Source organism: Lineus longissimus, chromosome 2, assembly GCF_910592395.1.
Source record: "Lineus longissimus chromosome 2, tnLinLong1.2, whole genome shotgun sequence".
NCBI classification, from domain to species: Eukaryota; Metazoa; Nemertea; class Pilidiophora; order Heteronemertea; family Lineidae; genus Lineus; species Lineus longissimus.
The window spans coordinates 2988763-3003835 of NC_088309.1; the positions used below are offsets into that span (position 1 = coordinate 2988763).

The 15073-nt window shown below is 41.8% G+C and overlaps 1 protein-coding gene across 6 annotated transcripts; it reads left to right on the top strand.

The window, feature by feature from the left end:
• The first annotated feature begins 84 nt into the window (after positions 1-84).
• Positions 85-13609, top strand: LOC135501553 (uncharacterized). Of its 6 annotated transcripts, none has more exons than XM_064793714.1 (3): positions 85-220; positions 5806-5887; positions 6250-13609. In XM_064793714.1, exon 3 carries the CDS (start codon positions 6258-6260, stop codon positions 11160-11162), a length of 4905 nt encoding a protein of 1634 aa, XP_064649784.1. In that variant the 5' UTR covers positions 85-220; positions 5806-5887; positions 6250-6257; the 3' UTR covers positions 11163-13609. The 6 variants fall into 6 exon arrangements, with proteins under 6 accessions (XP_064649784.1, XP_064649809.1, XP_064649818.1 ...); XM_064793739.1 differs by lacking the exon at positions 85-220 and adding an exon at positions 2851-2918; XM_064793748.1 differs by lacking the exon at positions 85-220 and adding an exon at positions 3163-3201.
• Positions 13610-15073: the final 1464 nt, after the last annotated feature.

The window sequence follows — 15073 nt, forward strand, 5'->3', positions numbered from 1 at the left end:
TCTTGTACAAAAGCAATGTACACTAACATTTTCTGATAACGAGAATGAAAATACAGTGCCCCTGCTGCCCCACTTCGTCAAGACATGAAACTGAAAAGTGCTTGTGTTTCTGTATGAAAACAGAAGCACGTTGTCGATTTTGAGCATTCATCAAGCTGTCATTTCTTGAACAACGACACCGTCTTCTGCATAATTGTTTAGCCAAGTGGCTGATCATTACGTAAGTGTATACAGACTAGAGAACCCTTTAATATACAGAGACAGTGTCAGACAGTGAGAATGAAGTTCGTTGACTTTGGTCTGGACTTGATTCTGTTAGTGTTAATCATGTCTGCATTGCATGGGATGTTCATGCATGGCATGGTCTGTCACATCCATCCTTCTTAGATTGAATGATTCTTTGCTATTTTGTATTGTAGGCATCATTGGTCAGCTATGTGCAAACCGTACCATCGGCATATCCCGGACGGAAGTTCTTAAATGTCATATTGCATGCACCTGTACGTACGTGACTCGGTGTCACTGAGACAGACTGAGATTGATTATCGAACTGTTCAGTCGGTCAGTCACGAATCTGTTAATGTGTATCATGTGAATGTAGAATGTGAATCATAATCCTGTGCATCCCTCCCTGGTGAAGTCTGTACTCGCCCCAAGTAAGAGCCTCAAGATGAGGTTCATCAGACATATGGGCTGATACCGTATCCACACATCACAGGGTTTGACACTCCCCCCAGTTGTTTTGTCCATTTGTCTTGGAATATGCTATAAATTATTATCACTGATACTTTAGTAATTTGAAAAATGTACCAGTCACCCAGTGGTGTGTGTTCATGGTTTACCTGCAACCTAATCTTCTCTGCTGGTTATCTCTTTATAATTCTATTTTTAACCATAAATGCTCCTGTAAAACTGTTACCTGATAAGCGACTGATAGAAGCCCTTAAAACTGATCAGGATGGTTGGCTGAAATTTCAGGAAACTTATCAGGCTGAATTGATTTTGGGCACCACCCATGTCATTCTTTTATATCTAACACAGCTGACAACCTTGGTTATCAATCGACATGTCAGGATGTCCTGAAAGCTAACCAATGTTTCAAGCTGGTTTGTAATTGACCTATTCAATGTCAAGGTCATATTTTGGCCTTGACCTACAAAAGTAGTCCGATGCTGGGGCAAGATTGTCTCATAACAAACTGTTTATGCAATGGATGATTGAAATTGGAAGCAGACTGTAAACCCAGTGACAGTGTTTTTGCAAGTCACTTCTCCCGCTCCCTCTCAGATTCGCCCCCTTGTTTAAATTCTGATTTGGTTTTCCTGTTAGGAGCAAATCTAACTGCCACCCCTCTTAAAATTCCCATCAATGTTTTCAATGAAAATTAATTATGCCTTTTCCACTCCTTAATGGTATCTGCTTCAGAAAATTCCATAAATGCAACTCTTGTTGATTTCGGATGTCTTCAGCCTGGCTGACCAGCAGTTTTGCATAATAATGACTTATGTAATGAAAAGCTTTCCCTATAAACTGAACATCTGTATTTGCAAGTTGCTGGGAATCTTCAGTTTGCTGAAAGGCTATCCACAGCACGAGCAAGCTCTATTTCAAGCCTTTCTTCGAAGCAGTTTAGAACTTCAACAAAAGGATTGGCAAACCTTTTGTCTTGGAACAACTAGCCATGTCTAAATTGTTAGGATCAAGGGAGCTCTGGGATTGTCCCTTTGTGTACACTGACAAAGGATTAAATGTCTTTTGTGCTGGAGCAGCCATCCGGAATTCTTCCAGAGCTGTTACAATAAAATGGAGACAATAAACAAAATTTGGAATACAAAGTCTTTCAAAATCTACATGACACACACAGTAAAATTCTATGGTGATTCATTGCTTTAGTATGTTTGCTATTTATAGCCTGTTCCAGTCTTATTCTCTCTAACATTTATCATTCAATTATAGCTGATGGTTGCCAAGCAACCACTGCAGATGAGGTGTCTGGAGAGGCATACTAATGAGATGCAGCCACAGGGCATCTGGATATGAAAGGCACTGAGATGGATGGTTTCAGCAGAACTGAGTGGCTTGGTGGAACCTTTGGACCCAGTCATTCTGATCACGGTTGATTTCACTAGATGGGTTGGGCCAATACTCGTTAGTGTCACCATAAAAAGACTGGAAATTGATTTCAGTGGACTTTCAAGGGACAAAGCACATTCCTATGAAAAATAATCCATGCTTGATGTCATGTTTTTCACAGATTAGAGTGGAATACATTTGTCAAACATTAGCTGCGCTTACACCACGAAATATTGGTGGACCAATTGCACTTACACCACCACATTGCCGCGACAAATTGGTTCGGCAATCCATTGCCGATACAAATTGCCGAGCGAATTTGTCCCACCAAGCTTGATGGTCCAAATTCGCCCGGCTTGTTAAAAGCTCGGCTTTGTCGTGGTGTACGCGCAAATGGATCGGCAATTAGCTAGTTAGATGGTTCGGCTCCAGGCGGCGCTTTCGAAATGGCGCTTTCTGCGCATGCAATTTATTGTTTGCGCGCCATCTGTAGCCGGATTTTATGACTAGCTGCAGCGCTGGTGTAAGCGCTTGGTGGATTTTCGATGGTGCGGCATTGGTTCCCGAACCAAGATTGGTGGTCCATTTTCAGGTGGTGTAAGTGCGGCTATTGAGTATGATCTATAATTGCAGCGAGGGTTATGCAATAACAAAAACCATGCTCATCAGCATAGTAAAATTGAAACTGATTATCTGGTCATGTGACCAGTGATATGTTAATGAGCAGCTGATCCACTACCTGGATTGCTTTCATATGCTAATTGCGTTAGATTTTCTCAGATGTGTTCCTAGCTGTCTGTGTGGTGAACCTGTCTAATGGATTGTGTGTGCTTACCATCCATGATGTGAGTATCAGCTTATGATCAAAGTGAGATGTTATTGGAGTTCCACATTACCCTAGGGGTGCTTAACCTGTTCACAATAGGGGTATTGCTGCTTATTTCCTCGGTTTATTGATTAGTATTGTCTGCACCTTGATTCCGATTGGCTGAGAGAATAATGTGTGGGTGTAGGGATTGAGTTTTATTGATTGGTTGTGTCGAAATATGTTGATATATGGATTGCTTCAGACATGTCAGAGCAGCTGATCGATAATCCGTCATTTGTCATTGTCGATTCTTGTGTTTGGTAGGTGTAGTTGAAATTGTATTCGATTTCAAGTATGTCTCAATTTTTGTATCCCTGATTGTTTTGTTCTGTAACGTTGTTGCCTATTGAACTTTGCATTGCGTAATGCAAAGCTTTGTTGACATTTACTTTCAGTGAGATTTTTAAATAGCGTGCCGTATGCCAAGACTTCAACCTGGTAGAATTGGTTTAGAAAATTATTACATTCAACAAATAGAGCCGGGCAAGATGGATTTTTGTGGCCCAAGGAATGTGATATGGTTAAAAGATAGCGGTACATGAAGGCTTTTAGATAGCGGGTACACAAAGACTATGAGATGGCGGGTATACAAGGGATTTGAGATAGTGGGTACACAGAAGGCTTAGAGATGGCAGGTACACAAAGGCTATGAGATGGCGGGTACACCAAAGCTATGAGATAGTGGGTATACAAGGGCTTTGAGATAGTGGGTACACAAAAGTCTTTGAGATAGCAGACTACACAAAGGCTATGAGATGGCAGGTACACAAAGGCTTTGAGATAGTGGGTTTACAAGGATTTTAAATAGTGGGCACACAAAAGGCTTTGAGATAGCAGGTACACAAAGGATATGAGATATTGGGTACACAAAGGCTATGAGATAGTGGGTACACAACAGGCTTTGAGATAGCAGGTACACAAAGGCTATGAGATAATGAGTACACAAAGGCTATGAGATAGTGGGTACACAAAGGCTATGAGGTAGTGGGTTTATAAGGGATTTGAGATGGGGCAAAGGCTTTGAGATAGCGGATACACAATCAAGATCTAAGGTAGCAGGCTGGAGTAGTGGTTGTTGCATCTGGTAGTGATGTTGTTTTTATGTTCCTTCTTGTATTGGTTTGTGTTGACAGTCATTTGAGATGCCTGACCTAAAAGCTGCATTCATTTAGGACAGGATGTAGGTAGTTTTGTGAGATTTGCTGTGGTGGGGCGCTGGTAGACCACCACTGGTGGGCGTTATTGTCAATGCTCATAATTAAAATTGATTGCAGCAGAGGTAAGGGTTGAAGGCCACACTTTATTTTTAATAATAAGTAGGTCTTTTGTATTAGGTGATCCAAGGTGACTTTGGTGGTGGGGAGGGGGTCCTAGGCCAACACCTATAGTGCGAGACAGACACACTTGAGTGTCCAATCATATATTACCAAACTAAATTTCTGCTGGAATGTTTTCGAGATGTGTTGGCTTGTCCAGTAAATGGAAAATTTCAACTCCTTCCCGTCTGGATAATGGTTGTTCAATATTTATTTTACTAAGCTGAATAGGTTTACCTGATATTGAATGGGTGCACTCAATATGCCTGACCATGCATGTATCTTGGAATTACAGTGATTACCTAATATCATGTAATAACCTTTGGGTAATCCTCTTAAATATTACATAACGTCTGTACCTGCTTGCACCAACTTGTCTTAGTTTTGACCTTCAGTCTAACCCTTTTGCCTACTGTATAGTGTTCCAGAAAAGGTCTCACTATCTGAAAGGTTGCAATACATTTCCATGTTGTCCCTTAGATAAATTGCCAAAATCAAAAATCGAGCTAGCAATAGCCTTTACTACATTTTGAATTATTTCATACGAATTCTCATATATTTTTGAGTGCGAGTCCAAATGACTGGTTGAATTGTAGTCCACCTGAATCATCTTGACCCTCAAGTTTTGGATCCACTCTGCCGACCCGGACATCGTATGAGGGGAGGTTCAAAATGCCTTGCTCCAGATTGTCACTAGGGCTAATCCCAATTGGCACCCAAAATAGTAGCATGCACCATCCCTGTGACTTGAGGCACCACTGTAGTCCTCCAGGTAATCTGATCAGATTGCTCTGGAAATCAAACATGTTCCATCTTGCATGATCAATTGTGACACTTCAGCCATTAGGGTCATCTTTTTAGGTCGTTCCAATTCTGATAAGGCCTTGATCTACCAAGATTGTGAGTTTGTGTATGCTTCAGCTTATTGCAAACCCTCTTGATTCAGTCCACTCCAGTTTCTTCACTGGAAGGCTTTGTTCCGAATAGAATTTGTGACATCTCTCTGGAGGCAGCGCGGTTGCATGTGAGATCAATGTCTGGATGGTAAGCACCGCTCTACACCAGCATCATATCACCAGTCGTTGCTAGTGCATGCTAGCCATTTCCTTTAGAAGAATGTGAACAAAAGCATCACTTTGTGACTATCCCAGTCCTGCATGGGCTATTGTTTGCGGATCCCTAAAATGACCTTCTTTGTTAGAACTTAAATAAATGGTGACACATGGCTCCATTGTTATGAGAATGGTGATTGGTCACATTTGCATGACAGTTTGAATTAATTTCCCCTCTTTAAGTCGGTTTAGACTGGTTGTATCGAAATAATTTTCAGTGGCGTATTCATCATAAATACATTTTCAGATTTCACTCCCAACTTTTTTGCCCGTTCTTTTCTCTTAAGTTCTCATGAATATTGTAATTTCCTTACTTTTGTAGGCAGCCATATGAAATCATTGAGGACATTGAACATCCTCTGTGTTTATTTCATTGATTGTATTATATTAAATCAACAAAATATCTGATTGTTCTCCTCATTTTTGTCATTCACAGATCAAGTATAATTGTGAGAGTTAGTCTGTCTTGATGGAGATTAGATGAAACAGACCCTCTTCTGATCAAGTGCAAGATCAAGGTAAGCCTCACATCCAAGTGCAAAGCCCACCGCATCATGGTCCCTGGCATGTGGTGTAGGACCAATTTATTTGAGGTTTGACTAAACTAACTGTTTGCACCTCAACCGAAAATTGTAATGTCAGTAGCCCCTTATCAATTGGTTTGAAATCTCCCCAAGACTCGGAGACCAGTCCCAATGTGAAGATGACAACGTCGTGTAGAATTGCTATGTTATGAAAATGGTACTTCGGGAGCAGCTACATAGCATTCATGAGCCAACAGTGGGTGGTGTTTATGTGTGTTGCTGTGTTGTACTTCAGTTCTTGTACGAAAGTACTGTTTATTTCCTGGTTTTAATTCCAAGTGCAATCTTCTTTCCAGACAGCACGATGCCTGTGAAACCAGAACCACCTGATGTGTTATACGTCACAGAATCAGGAGATGGTCAGTTGACCGCCTCAGCTCTGCCTCCACCTGATGGTGCCAGTCACCAGCCAGTACAGCAAGTCTTACCGCCACCTCCTTCATTGGTACCGCGCCCTCAGCTGACTGGCTTCCATCCTGCTCCAGTTCGTATACCATCAGGATTTGTTCCTGGGCCACCACCTATCAGAATGCCACCTAGGATTCCATCGCAACAACTGCCGAACAGACAATCAATCGCCTCACTACCTCAAGGTCAAACAGTACCACAGATGATGACCTGTCAAATGATGGGTCAGGTACCACCTGATATGCCTGGGCAGATGTATCCACTGCCAAATGGTCAGATGCCTTCTGTTACGCCTATGCCCCCCGTTCCTCAAATGCCGGTACAACCAAATGAACAACCTGCAAGCCAGCCAATCACCCCTGTGAATACTGAACCCAAGGTTGCTCCACCAAATGCGGACGATGACAAGGATGCTCCTGACAGTGCATCTCGGAGAGGTATCTTTGGCTGGTCAACAATCTCGAAAGAAAACCTCCCGGTATTATTCAGAAAGGAAGAAAAATTTGTGGCCGTCAGAATGGTTGAGTTCAAACTTTTGTCACGTTTTCCCAATATGTTTCCTGAGAAACTCAAAGACAGACCACCTTTACACAGTTTCTATGCTACAGAGCATGAAGTTAAACTACTCAACGAAATTAATTACGAACATTGCGATTTTGAGTTTGGTCATGAACCATTTTCAACCAAAGATTTGGTGGTCAAACTGCAGGAATTCGAGGCCTTCTATGATGCTGTTGAACAAAGTTTTCCTCAAAATCTCCTCGAGAATATGAAATTTGATCGTAATCGCATTGTGAGAGGTGGTTGGGTGCAGATTAACAATACAGTGGTGCCATACTTGTATCGTCAAAAGCAACGTTTTGTTCCACTCAAGGTTATCCGATATGCTGCAACGTTACTGATCAGCCCGGCGATTGATGGGCAGGATGCACGTCAGGAGGAAAGTGACTATCTAAATCACATCTGTAAAGATGCTGGCATTAGCTTTGACTTTGATACTACAACTAAACTCGTTAGTATCGACCTTGTATGTATGCTTTGTCAGCCTATAATCCATGAATTACCCTCGAAAAGTCCTTTCGAAAATGCAAAATTTGTTGAAGTACCACCGCCGCAACCTGTCCCACCGCCACCACCGTTACATGGATTGTCAAATATGATGAACAGTATACCATACACGGGTGTTCCACCAAATGTCACCATACCACAGTCTTTTCCTAGAGGACCAGCACCACAATTAGCAGGGCCTGCGTCTTCGGCAGTACGTCCCCCAGCATCTGTATCAAGTCAGCTGCCCTCATCTGGAAGTGCCACTACCCATAATAGCCCACCTGTGGTGACCAACACGGGAGCATCACCGCCTGGAACTAGAGCTCCTCCAATGCATTCTTTGCCTTGTCCACGTCATCCAGGGAGTTACATGTTTGGTGGAGGGAATGCTTACTTCCAGCCACTTTCTGAACGATTTCCTGGTGGCCCTGCTTGTCCTACATCAGACACTGGTGTACCAAGTACCAAGCAATCCCCACCCATTACTGGGCCTACACCACTGCCAACATCGACTCAACAACAGATGTTCGGACCGAGCATGTTTCCCCCCGGTCATAGAGGTTACATGCCACCACCCTATATGTATCCTGGTCACATGATGCCACCACATGGAATGCCGTGTGGTTTACCACCACCGTACCAAGAGCAACCCACAGGCAACAAGAACAAAGAAACAGCAGCAAACAGACGAAGAAGATCTTCGGAAAATTCACGCTCAAGAGGATCTACACCTGTCCAATTCCAACCCGATAGAAGATCTAGTGGTGATATTGTATCTCCTACAGCTGCACTAAGCCGAACGTCATCAACAGACTCCTTGAATAATGCTGGTACCTCACCCTCTGCTGTTCCAAGGCCAGGATCACGTGGCAGTGACACTCCGTCTTACGGGAGGGCAAGTCGACAGGGGGACCTGGTCATCCAAACCACCTTACCAAGTGGAAATGTGCCAAGTAGCTCTCCAAATCCACCACTTGGACCAAGGCCATCTGCGACTCCTTTGCCGATATTAAATGTGCCGAGCTTTTCTTCATCAGTGAGGCCAAGTATCTCACAAGCTCCGCCATTTCCAAATCAGAATTTACCAGGATACGGTATGACAGGCTATGGTTATCAGCCGTGCCCTGTATATAGTTATCAAGAAAATATGCCGACTTTAAATGTCAGCAGTGCGTCTCCAATGAACAGCATGCCTGGTGTACCAGTCTCTGTGCCTGGTAACTTAAATCCACCCACAACCCAACTCGCCGCAACTGGACAGCCTGTGCCTGTCAGCTTGGAGCACATTCCACAGTCAGTTAAAATAACCACCAAGGACCACTTTGGTGTAACTTTACCTACAGTACAAAGGGAGGGTTCTGAATTTGCTTTAATTGAGGACGTTGTGAGGCAGTGCTTCCCCCTTCTGTCAATGCCCAAGTTTCTATATGCTGTGGAAGATGTTCTTTGTGTTCCATTGCAAGTTTGCACTGCTGAGATAGAGCGTTCATTTATTTCCAACCTGATGAACTTAAATGGACAGCTTCAGTGTTCCAAGTTGATTTCAATCGAACAATTGAAAGAGTATCTCCCTCAGTTGAAGTATATGTTCAAGGAAAACGTCAATCCTCTTGTTATGGAATATTTTGAAAAGTTGAACTCTTCGGATAGTGTGGGTGATGAGAAAACAGAAGCTTCTGACAATGTTGACGGACACGAGGAAGTTTCAGAGCCGCGGGGTGCAGTGCAAACAATCGTCATCGACAGCGATGATGATGATACTCCCAGTGGACAGTTGACAGCTTCGAAATTGGGCACTTGCTTGAAAAAATCTGGATCTGAGGTTACAATGAAAATTAAAAGGAAGAATAGTGCAACTGCTGAAAGAATTGAAGAAATTATTTCAGCCGTGATAGAACAATATTCTAAACCTGAGCCGGGGGAAGCAAACTTACAGACTGAGTTACAATCTAAGGCCGAGTTACAAAGTAAATTACAAGTTTGTGATGGGGGACGGATGATTGTAAAAACTTCAGAAGAATTATTAAGTGCTCAAGCTAAGGCAGATAATCTGCTTTCTTGTATTTCAAAGCAAACACAAAATGATGATGATACTCAAGTGCCTGTTAATACTGATGGCGGTAGTGGAGACGAACAAACTGTGGAGGAGAGAGTGAAACAAATTCTGAACGATGCTCAAAAGTTAAAAGATAAAGAAGATAAAATTCTGTTGTCTCTTGTTAAAGCTAATGGTGCTAGTAATAAGAATGTGCAAGAGTTTACACCAAAAATTGTCGAGACAGTTTCGTTGGCTGAACAAATGGAGAATGTAAGGTCTATACAGGATGACGCTGCACCAGCATTGGACACTTTAAAGACCAAGAAACCGTGCTCCGTTGAAAGTGTATCTTTACATCCAAATGATAGTGAAGTGTCCCAAGGTTCAACTAAAACTGTCTGTGCTGATGCAATAATTGAGAATACGGACAACCAGCAACAGAATAGTCGGGAGTGTAATGAACAAAATAATAACTTTCATAGTAAGATCATCAATAACCAATCAGATGCCTCTGGAACTGTTGAAACTGTTTCTGAATCTCTGCTAAGCAGTGAAGATTTGGGTTTAAAAGATGTTGAAAAAAGAAGGCTTTCTGGGGAATGTGAGCCAAGGATTCTTAATACTCAATCTTTAGCTGGGCAAATTGGTGGAAAGTCACTAAAAGTTGGTGAGACTGTGTCATTGGACAGTCCGGAGGGTGGTAGTGAGGCTGTTGCATTATCAGCAAGAAGTGAATCGTACGACGGGACAGGCTTGGATGCGACGAAGGATAGTAGTGTGCCTGGAGACTGTGCAACTTTATCGAGATGTCAGCTCAAGGTCGTTGATGTTGTGTCATTATCTGAATCTAAAGGTGTTGAGAGTTCTGTCCTTTGGGATAATTGGGACTCTGATTCCAATATGTCAGGAGGAAGGCCAATAATTCTTAATCGAGACACAATCAACGACATCAAAAATGGTCCTTCACTTTCCTCTGTGGAACCCGAAGGTGGCACTGGTGATATTGAGGTGCTAAGGAGTTCAGAAAGTTGTGAGCTCAAAATCACAGAGACTGTCTCATTGGCAAAGCCTGTGGAGGTACAGAAGTCCGTGAAAGACAGTGGTGTTGGAGCTAATACCTACCTGCAGGGAGTTGAGCTGGAATCGGTGCCAACTTCAGCAGCAGGAGATAAATCAATGGAACCTGTTACTACCTTAGATAGTAGTGCTGAGAACGATGGACTTGATGATTCTGTTGTCGTAATAAGTGAGGATTTCTCGAGAAAGCCAAGCAACTCATCAAATAAGAGTTGTACGAAGAGTGTTAGCCCTGTTTCAGGGGTACTCTCTGAGAATAACCAGGATTCATGCCTAAAAATAGTCTCTGTTGTTGGTGGTTGTGACCGACCCGGATCTTGTCAAAATAGCACGGAGAATAATCATAACGTGACAACATCTGAAAGTGGGCGGCCAAAAGTTCTTTCTGTTGGTAGTAAGAGTAAGATTGTCATTGCTCCGTCAACTAGTCAAAAGTTCCATGTCTCTATCTTGAATCAGGGTATCGGTGTGAAAAGAAGCCATAGTGATTCATGCGATGCTCAACCGAGCAAGAGAATCATGATTAAAGTGGAGAACAATAACAACCCAATCAAACAAGCAAATAAGGATGAGACAGTGATTATCAAACATAATGCAAATGATGGCTCTGTAACTGAAGTTGTCTGCATTGACTGATCATGTTACTCCATTCACCCTTCCGGAACCAACTGTAATTTTCTCCTTAAACTAAGTGTTTTCATGTAATCCAGTTTTGATTTTGCTGATCCATAAAACCTACCTGACTTGTTATTTGGGTACAGAAATTTCTAGTCAATTGCATTTTTCTGTTTGACTTGAGCCGAGTTAGTTGTCTGCTAGTCTGGGAAAGCTTGCATGGTGATAACCAGGCAGTATGCATTTTTAACTACATGTACATGTATATGTATATCTGCAAAAAAAGGTTCAACCACTGAATACTATAGTACTAGTATTTGAGATGATGTGAGTTCTGAAAACTTGCTTGGAAGTCCTACTCTGAGCTGGCCGAATCCTCGTATCTATTGGTTCTGGAAGGTTTGGTGCCTGGAAATACTCATTTTTATAAGCTGATGGGGAGGGACATTGTTAAACTTGTTCTGTTTTGTTGGTCTGTATCCCTGCTTGCTGTTCCTTATGTTTTAAATGTTGGCCTAGTTGGTTTCCTATGTTTTTTTGGCTGCATTCTTGGAAGACAGTCATAGTTCCTCTAAAGTCTTTAGTTTATGTCCAGTGATTGCTTGTTAGATATCAAGAGCTAAGCATTTACTATGAGAACCTCATTGGTTGTGGTCTGACAAATTCCAAGTCCTGTGAACTACTGTCTCGTTAAAAACAGCTTATTGATATGTTTCTGTTTTCAATATTTGTATTTCAAATTTCTGTCAGGCTGCGGATTCAACCAAATTCTCATAGCATAACAAATCTTCACCCTTAGAAGGACATTTTTACCGATAGCTTTTAGTAACAAAAATGCAAGAAAAGTGCTATCATTGGCTAACTGAAACTCTTGCGTGTTGAAATTGTTATGGCTTACAAGCATGAATGACTGGTTATCAATATTTTAGTCACTCTGCCCTATTTTTTGTACATCCTTCAATATTGTTTGGTGCATGTGCACGGCACAATGTGCCAGTATCGAAGTACCAGAGCAATAATCATTATTCTAAAATATATAGCAGTAAGAACATCAATAATCAATTCAGCTCCATACAAAAGTCAATTTTTTTCATTTCTTTTTCCTGAGGCGAATATTGCCGTTGCCGTTCAAATTAATGTCTGTATTTGTTGAAATATGACTCATGCATTCATGGCTTTATTGGGGAAGCATTGTCACACCCAGAATTTTGTTCCACATTGGAATATAATAATGTTATTGTATTGATTCAAATTGAGTAACAATAGATGCTGTTCTCCATTGTGCTGCGCTGAGCTTGCAATAAATTTCAGTTTTGATATTGGCTTTCTGTATAGCCATCGTATATTGAGCAAATCCAACCATTGTTGCTTAGGTGATGAAAAATCTATTTCATGAAAAAGCCTTATCAGGAATGGGTATCCTTTTGTTTGGAAAGGAAACATTTCCCAATAAGACCGTTATCTTGAATCGAACTCATTATTTTCATTATCAGAAGAAAGTTAAAATCTTTACTGTTTCTGAATAAGTACGACCTATGTATTTTACAAAATACAAGTTTCTATTTCATTGGGATATTGTGTATGCAGAATGTCCATGTCTGGGGTGATGTAATTTTAGGTAACTGTACATAGGTACATATACATGTACGTGTATGAATATTTGTTCATAAAACCTGTTTTGTGGATAGCACATTACATGTTCAGTGTGAAAATTAAATTTACATGACCCAGCATTTCGGTGGTGGGTGTTCTCAGGGAACATCTCGAAATGGTTGATGCCATGCAGGATGAAATATTTTCATCAGGGGACGGGATCAGCCGTTTTCCTCCCTCTTGTTTCATCCAAATGAAAAGTTGATGCCAGACATCTGTCTTTTTCATCCATCTCTTTTCATCATGTATGTGGATAAGAGGGTTAAGAGACAGATGTAAAAAGTAACTCATGGCATTAGGCAATTTTTAGATGATCCCTGATATCCATTTTTTTTCTTATAAGTCTAGATCTGTATTCTTTATTATATACTCATTTGAAGAAGCCAACTCTTTAATTTGTTCAAACACATTTTCGAAATTCACAGTGAGATGTGTTCAATATCTGTATTGTTTGGTTATTATCATATCCTGTTTCTTATTAGTATGTCATGTTGTTGTACATCTTTGCTACTATTGCCCCTCGCAGCAATTTGGTAATTCCCCTCAGTATTGGACCAGTAAAGCGACATCATGCTTCTTCAGCGCATAAATCATTGGCCAGATGCCGACTGGAAGGCCCAAAATGCTGCTTGAGGGAAGTGGCAAATGATTAAGTTCTCAAATTATTTCACTGTGCTGAATTAACATTTAGAATTCTCCACTGAGTGTGGTGATCATGTTTTCACAGATGACTGATTTTCCAAAATACAGTTACTTATTTTATAGATCATATGCATACTTGTAAAGTTTTTAGGTTTAATACAAAATATGAGAACGATTTCTACTTGTTATCCTTCATTGAAAACAAATTCAGTACATGCTAGTCTTCAACAAAATCCTCTTCTCCAAACCGTTACAGATATCCCTTCTATGAGCAGACCTCCTGTGTTTCATCATCAGGTGATTCTGTTCCCCAGCCAGCGGAGGTGTGTATATCAGCCCAATCATTCTGTATCCCAGATGGCTGAAACATACACTATTGAGCTATTCCATCCTAAAGCCTGGCAGACAAAACCATCCAGTGATTCCGTCCCCCAACCTGGCGGAGACAGCCACACTATCAAGCCATTCTGACATTGGGTGATATGAATAAAGACTAGCAAATGCTTTTATCTAAAACTCTATGTACATTTACACTACACCTTTCTGTACAAAATTGAAGTAAAAGCATTTGCTAGACTTTATTCATATCAGCCAATGACACCCTAACCACCGAGTGATGAGAAATACCTTCCCTCAATCGCGCCGATATGCTTTTATGCCGTGTTGTCTTCAAACCCGGCAGAGAGCCTAACCAATTCATTCCCCGACAATATCAAGCCGTTGTGTCATCAAACCCTGCAGAAGCATCATGGCCATCCAGTGATTCTGTCCCCAAACGTAACCATCTATTGGTTGTCTCCCATCCCATATGAGACATCATTACCATCCAGTGAATCTGTCCCCAGCCTGTTGAGACATCTTCACCATCAAGAAATATTCTGTTGTTCAGCCTGGCTTAAACATTACAACCATCGGGTGACTCTATCCCCCAATCTGGCTGAGACATCATGGCTATCCAGTGGTCACCAAGCCTGGCTGAGACATCACAAACACCAGGCAACTTTGTCTCCGAAGCCTGGCTGAGACATGGCCAGGCTTGAAAGACAGAGTTGTCTGATGGCGGACGGTGGCACCTGCTGAAGTCTCAACTCAAGCTTGGGGTCAGAATCCGTTAATTACACGTACCATGATGTTTCAGCTGGTTGAGGGACAGCTAGTGTGACCTAATGGCTGTGTTGTCTCAGATGAAGCTTGGGGACAGAATCACTGGATGGCCATGTCTCAGTCAGGCTTGAGAGACTAAGTTGCCTGATGGTTGTGTTGTTGTGATGTCAAAGCCAGGCTTGGTGAACACTGGATGGCCATGAGTTCCCAAGTATGAGCTGAGATATCACAACCAACTGGTCACTCTGTCCCCAAATCTGGCTGAGACATCATGGCCATCCAGTGATCTGTTCCCAGCTTGGCTTAGATATCACAACCATCAGGTGACTCTGTCACCAAATTCTAATAACCATCCAGTGATCACCAATCCTGGCTGAGACATTACAACCATCAAGCGTTGAGACATGGTCATCCAGTGATTCTGTCTACAAGCTTGGGCAAAGACATGGCAACAATCAGGTGACTGGTATCCCCCACCCGGCTGAGACATTATGGTCATCTAGTGATTCTGTCTCATGCTGAGACATCACAAG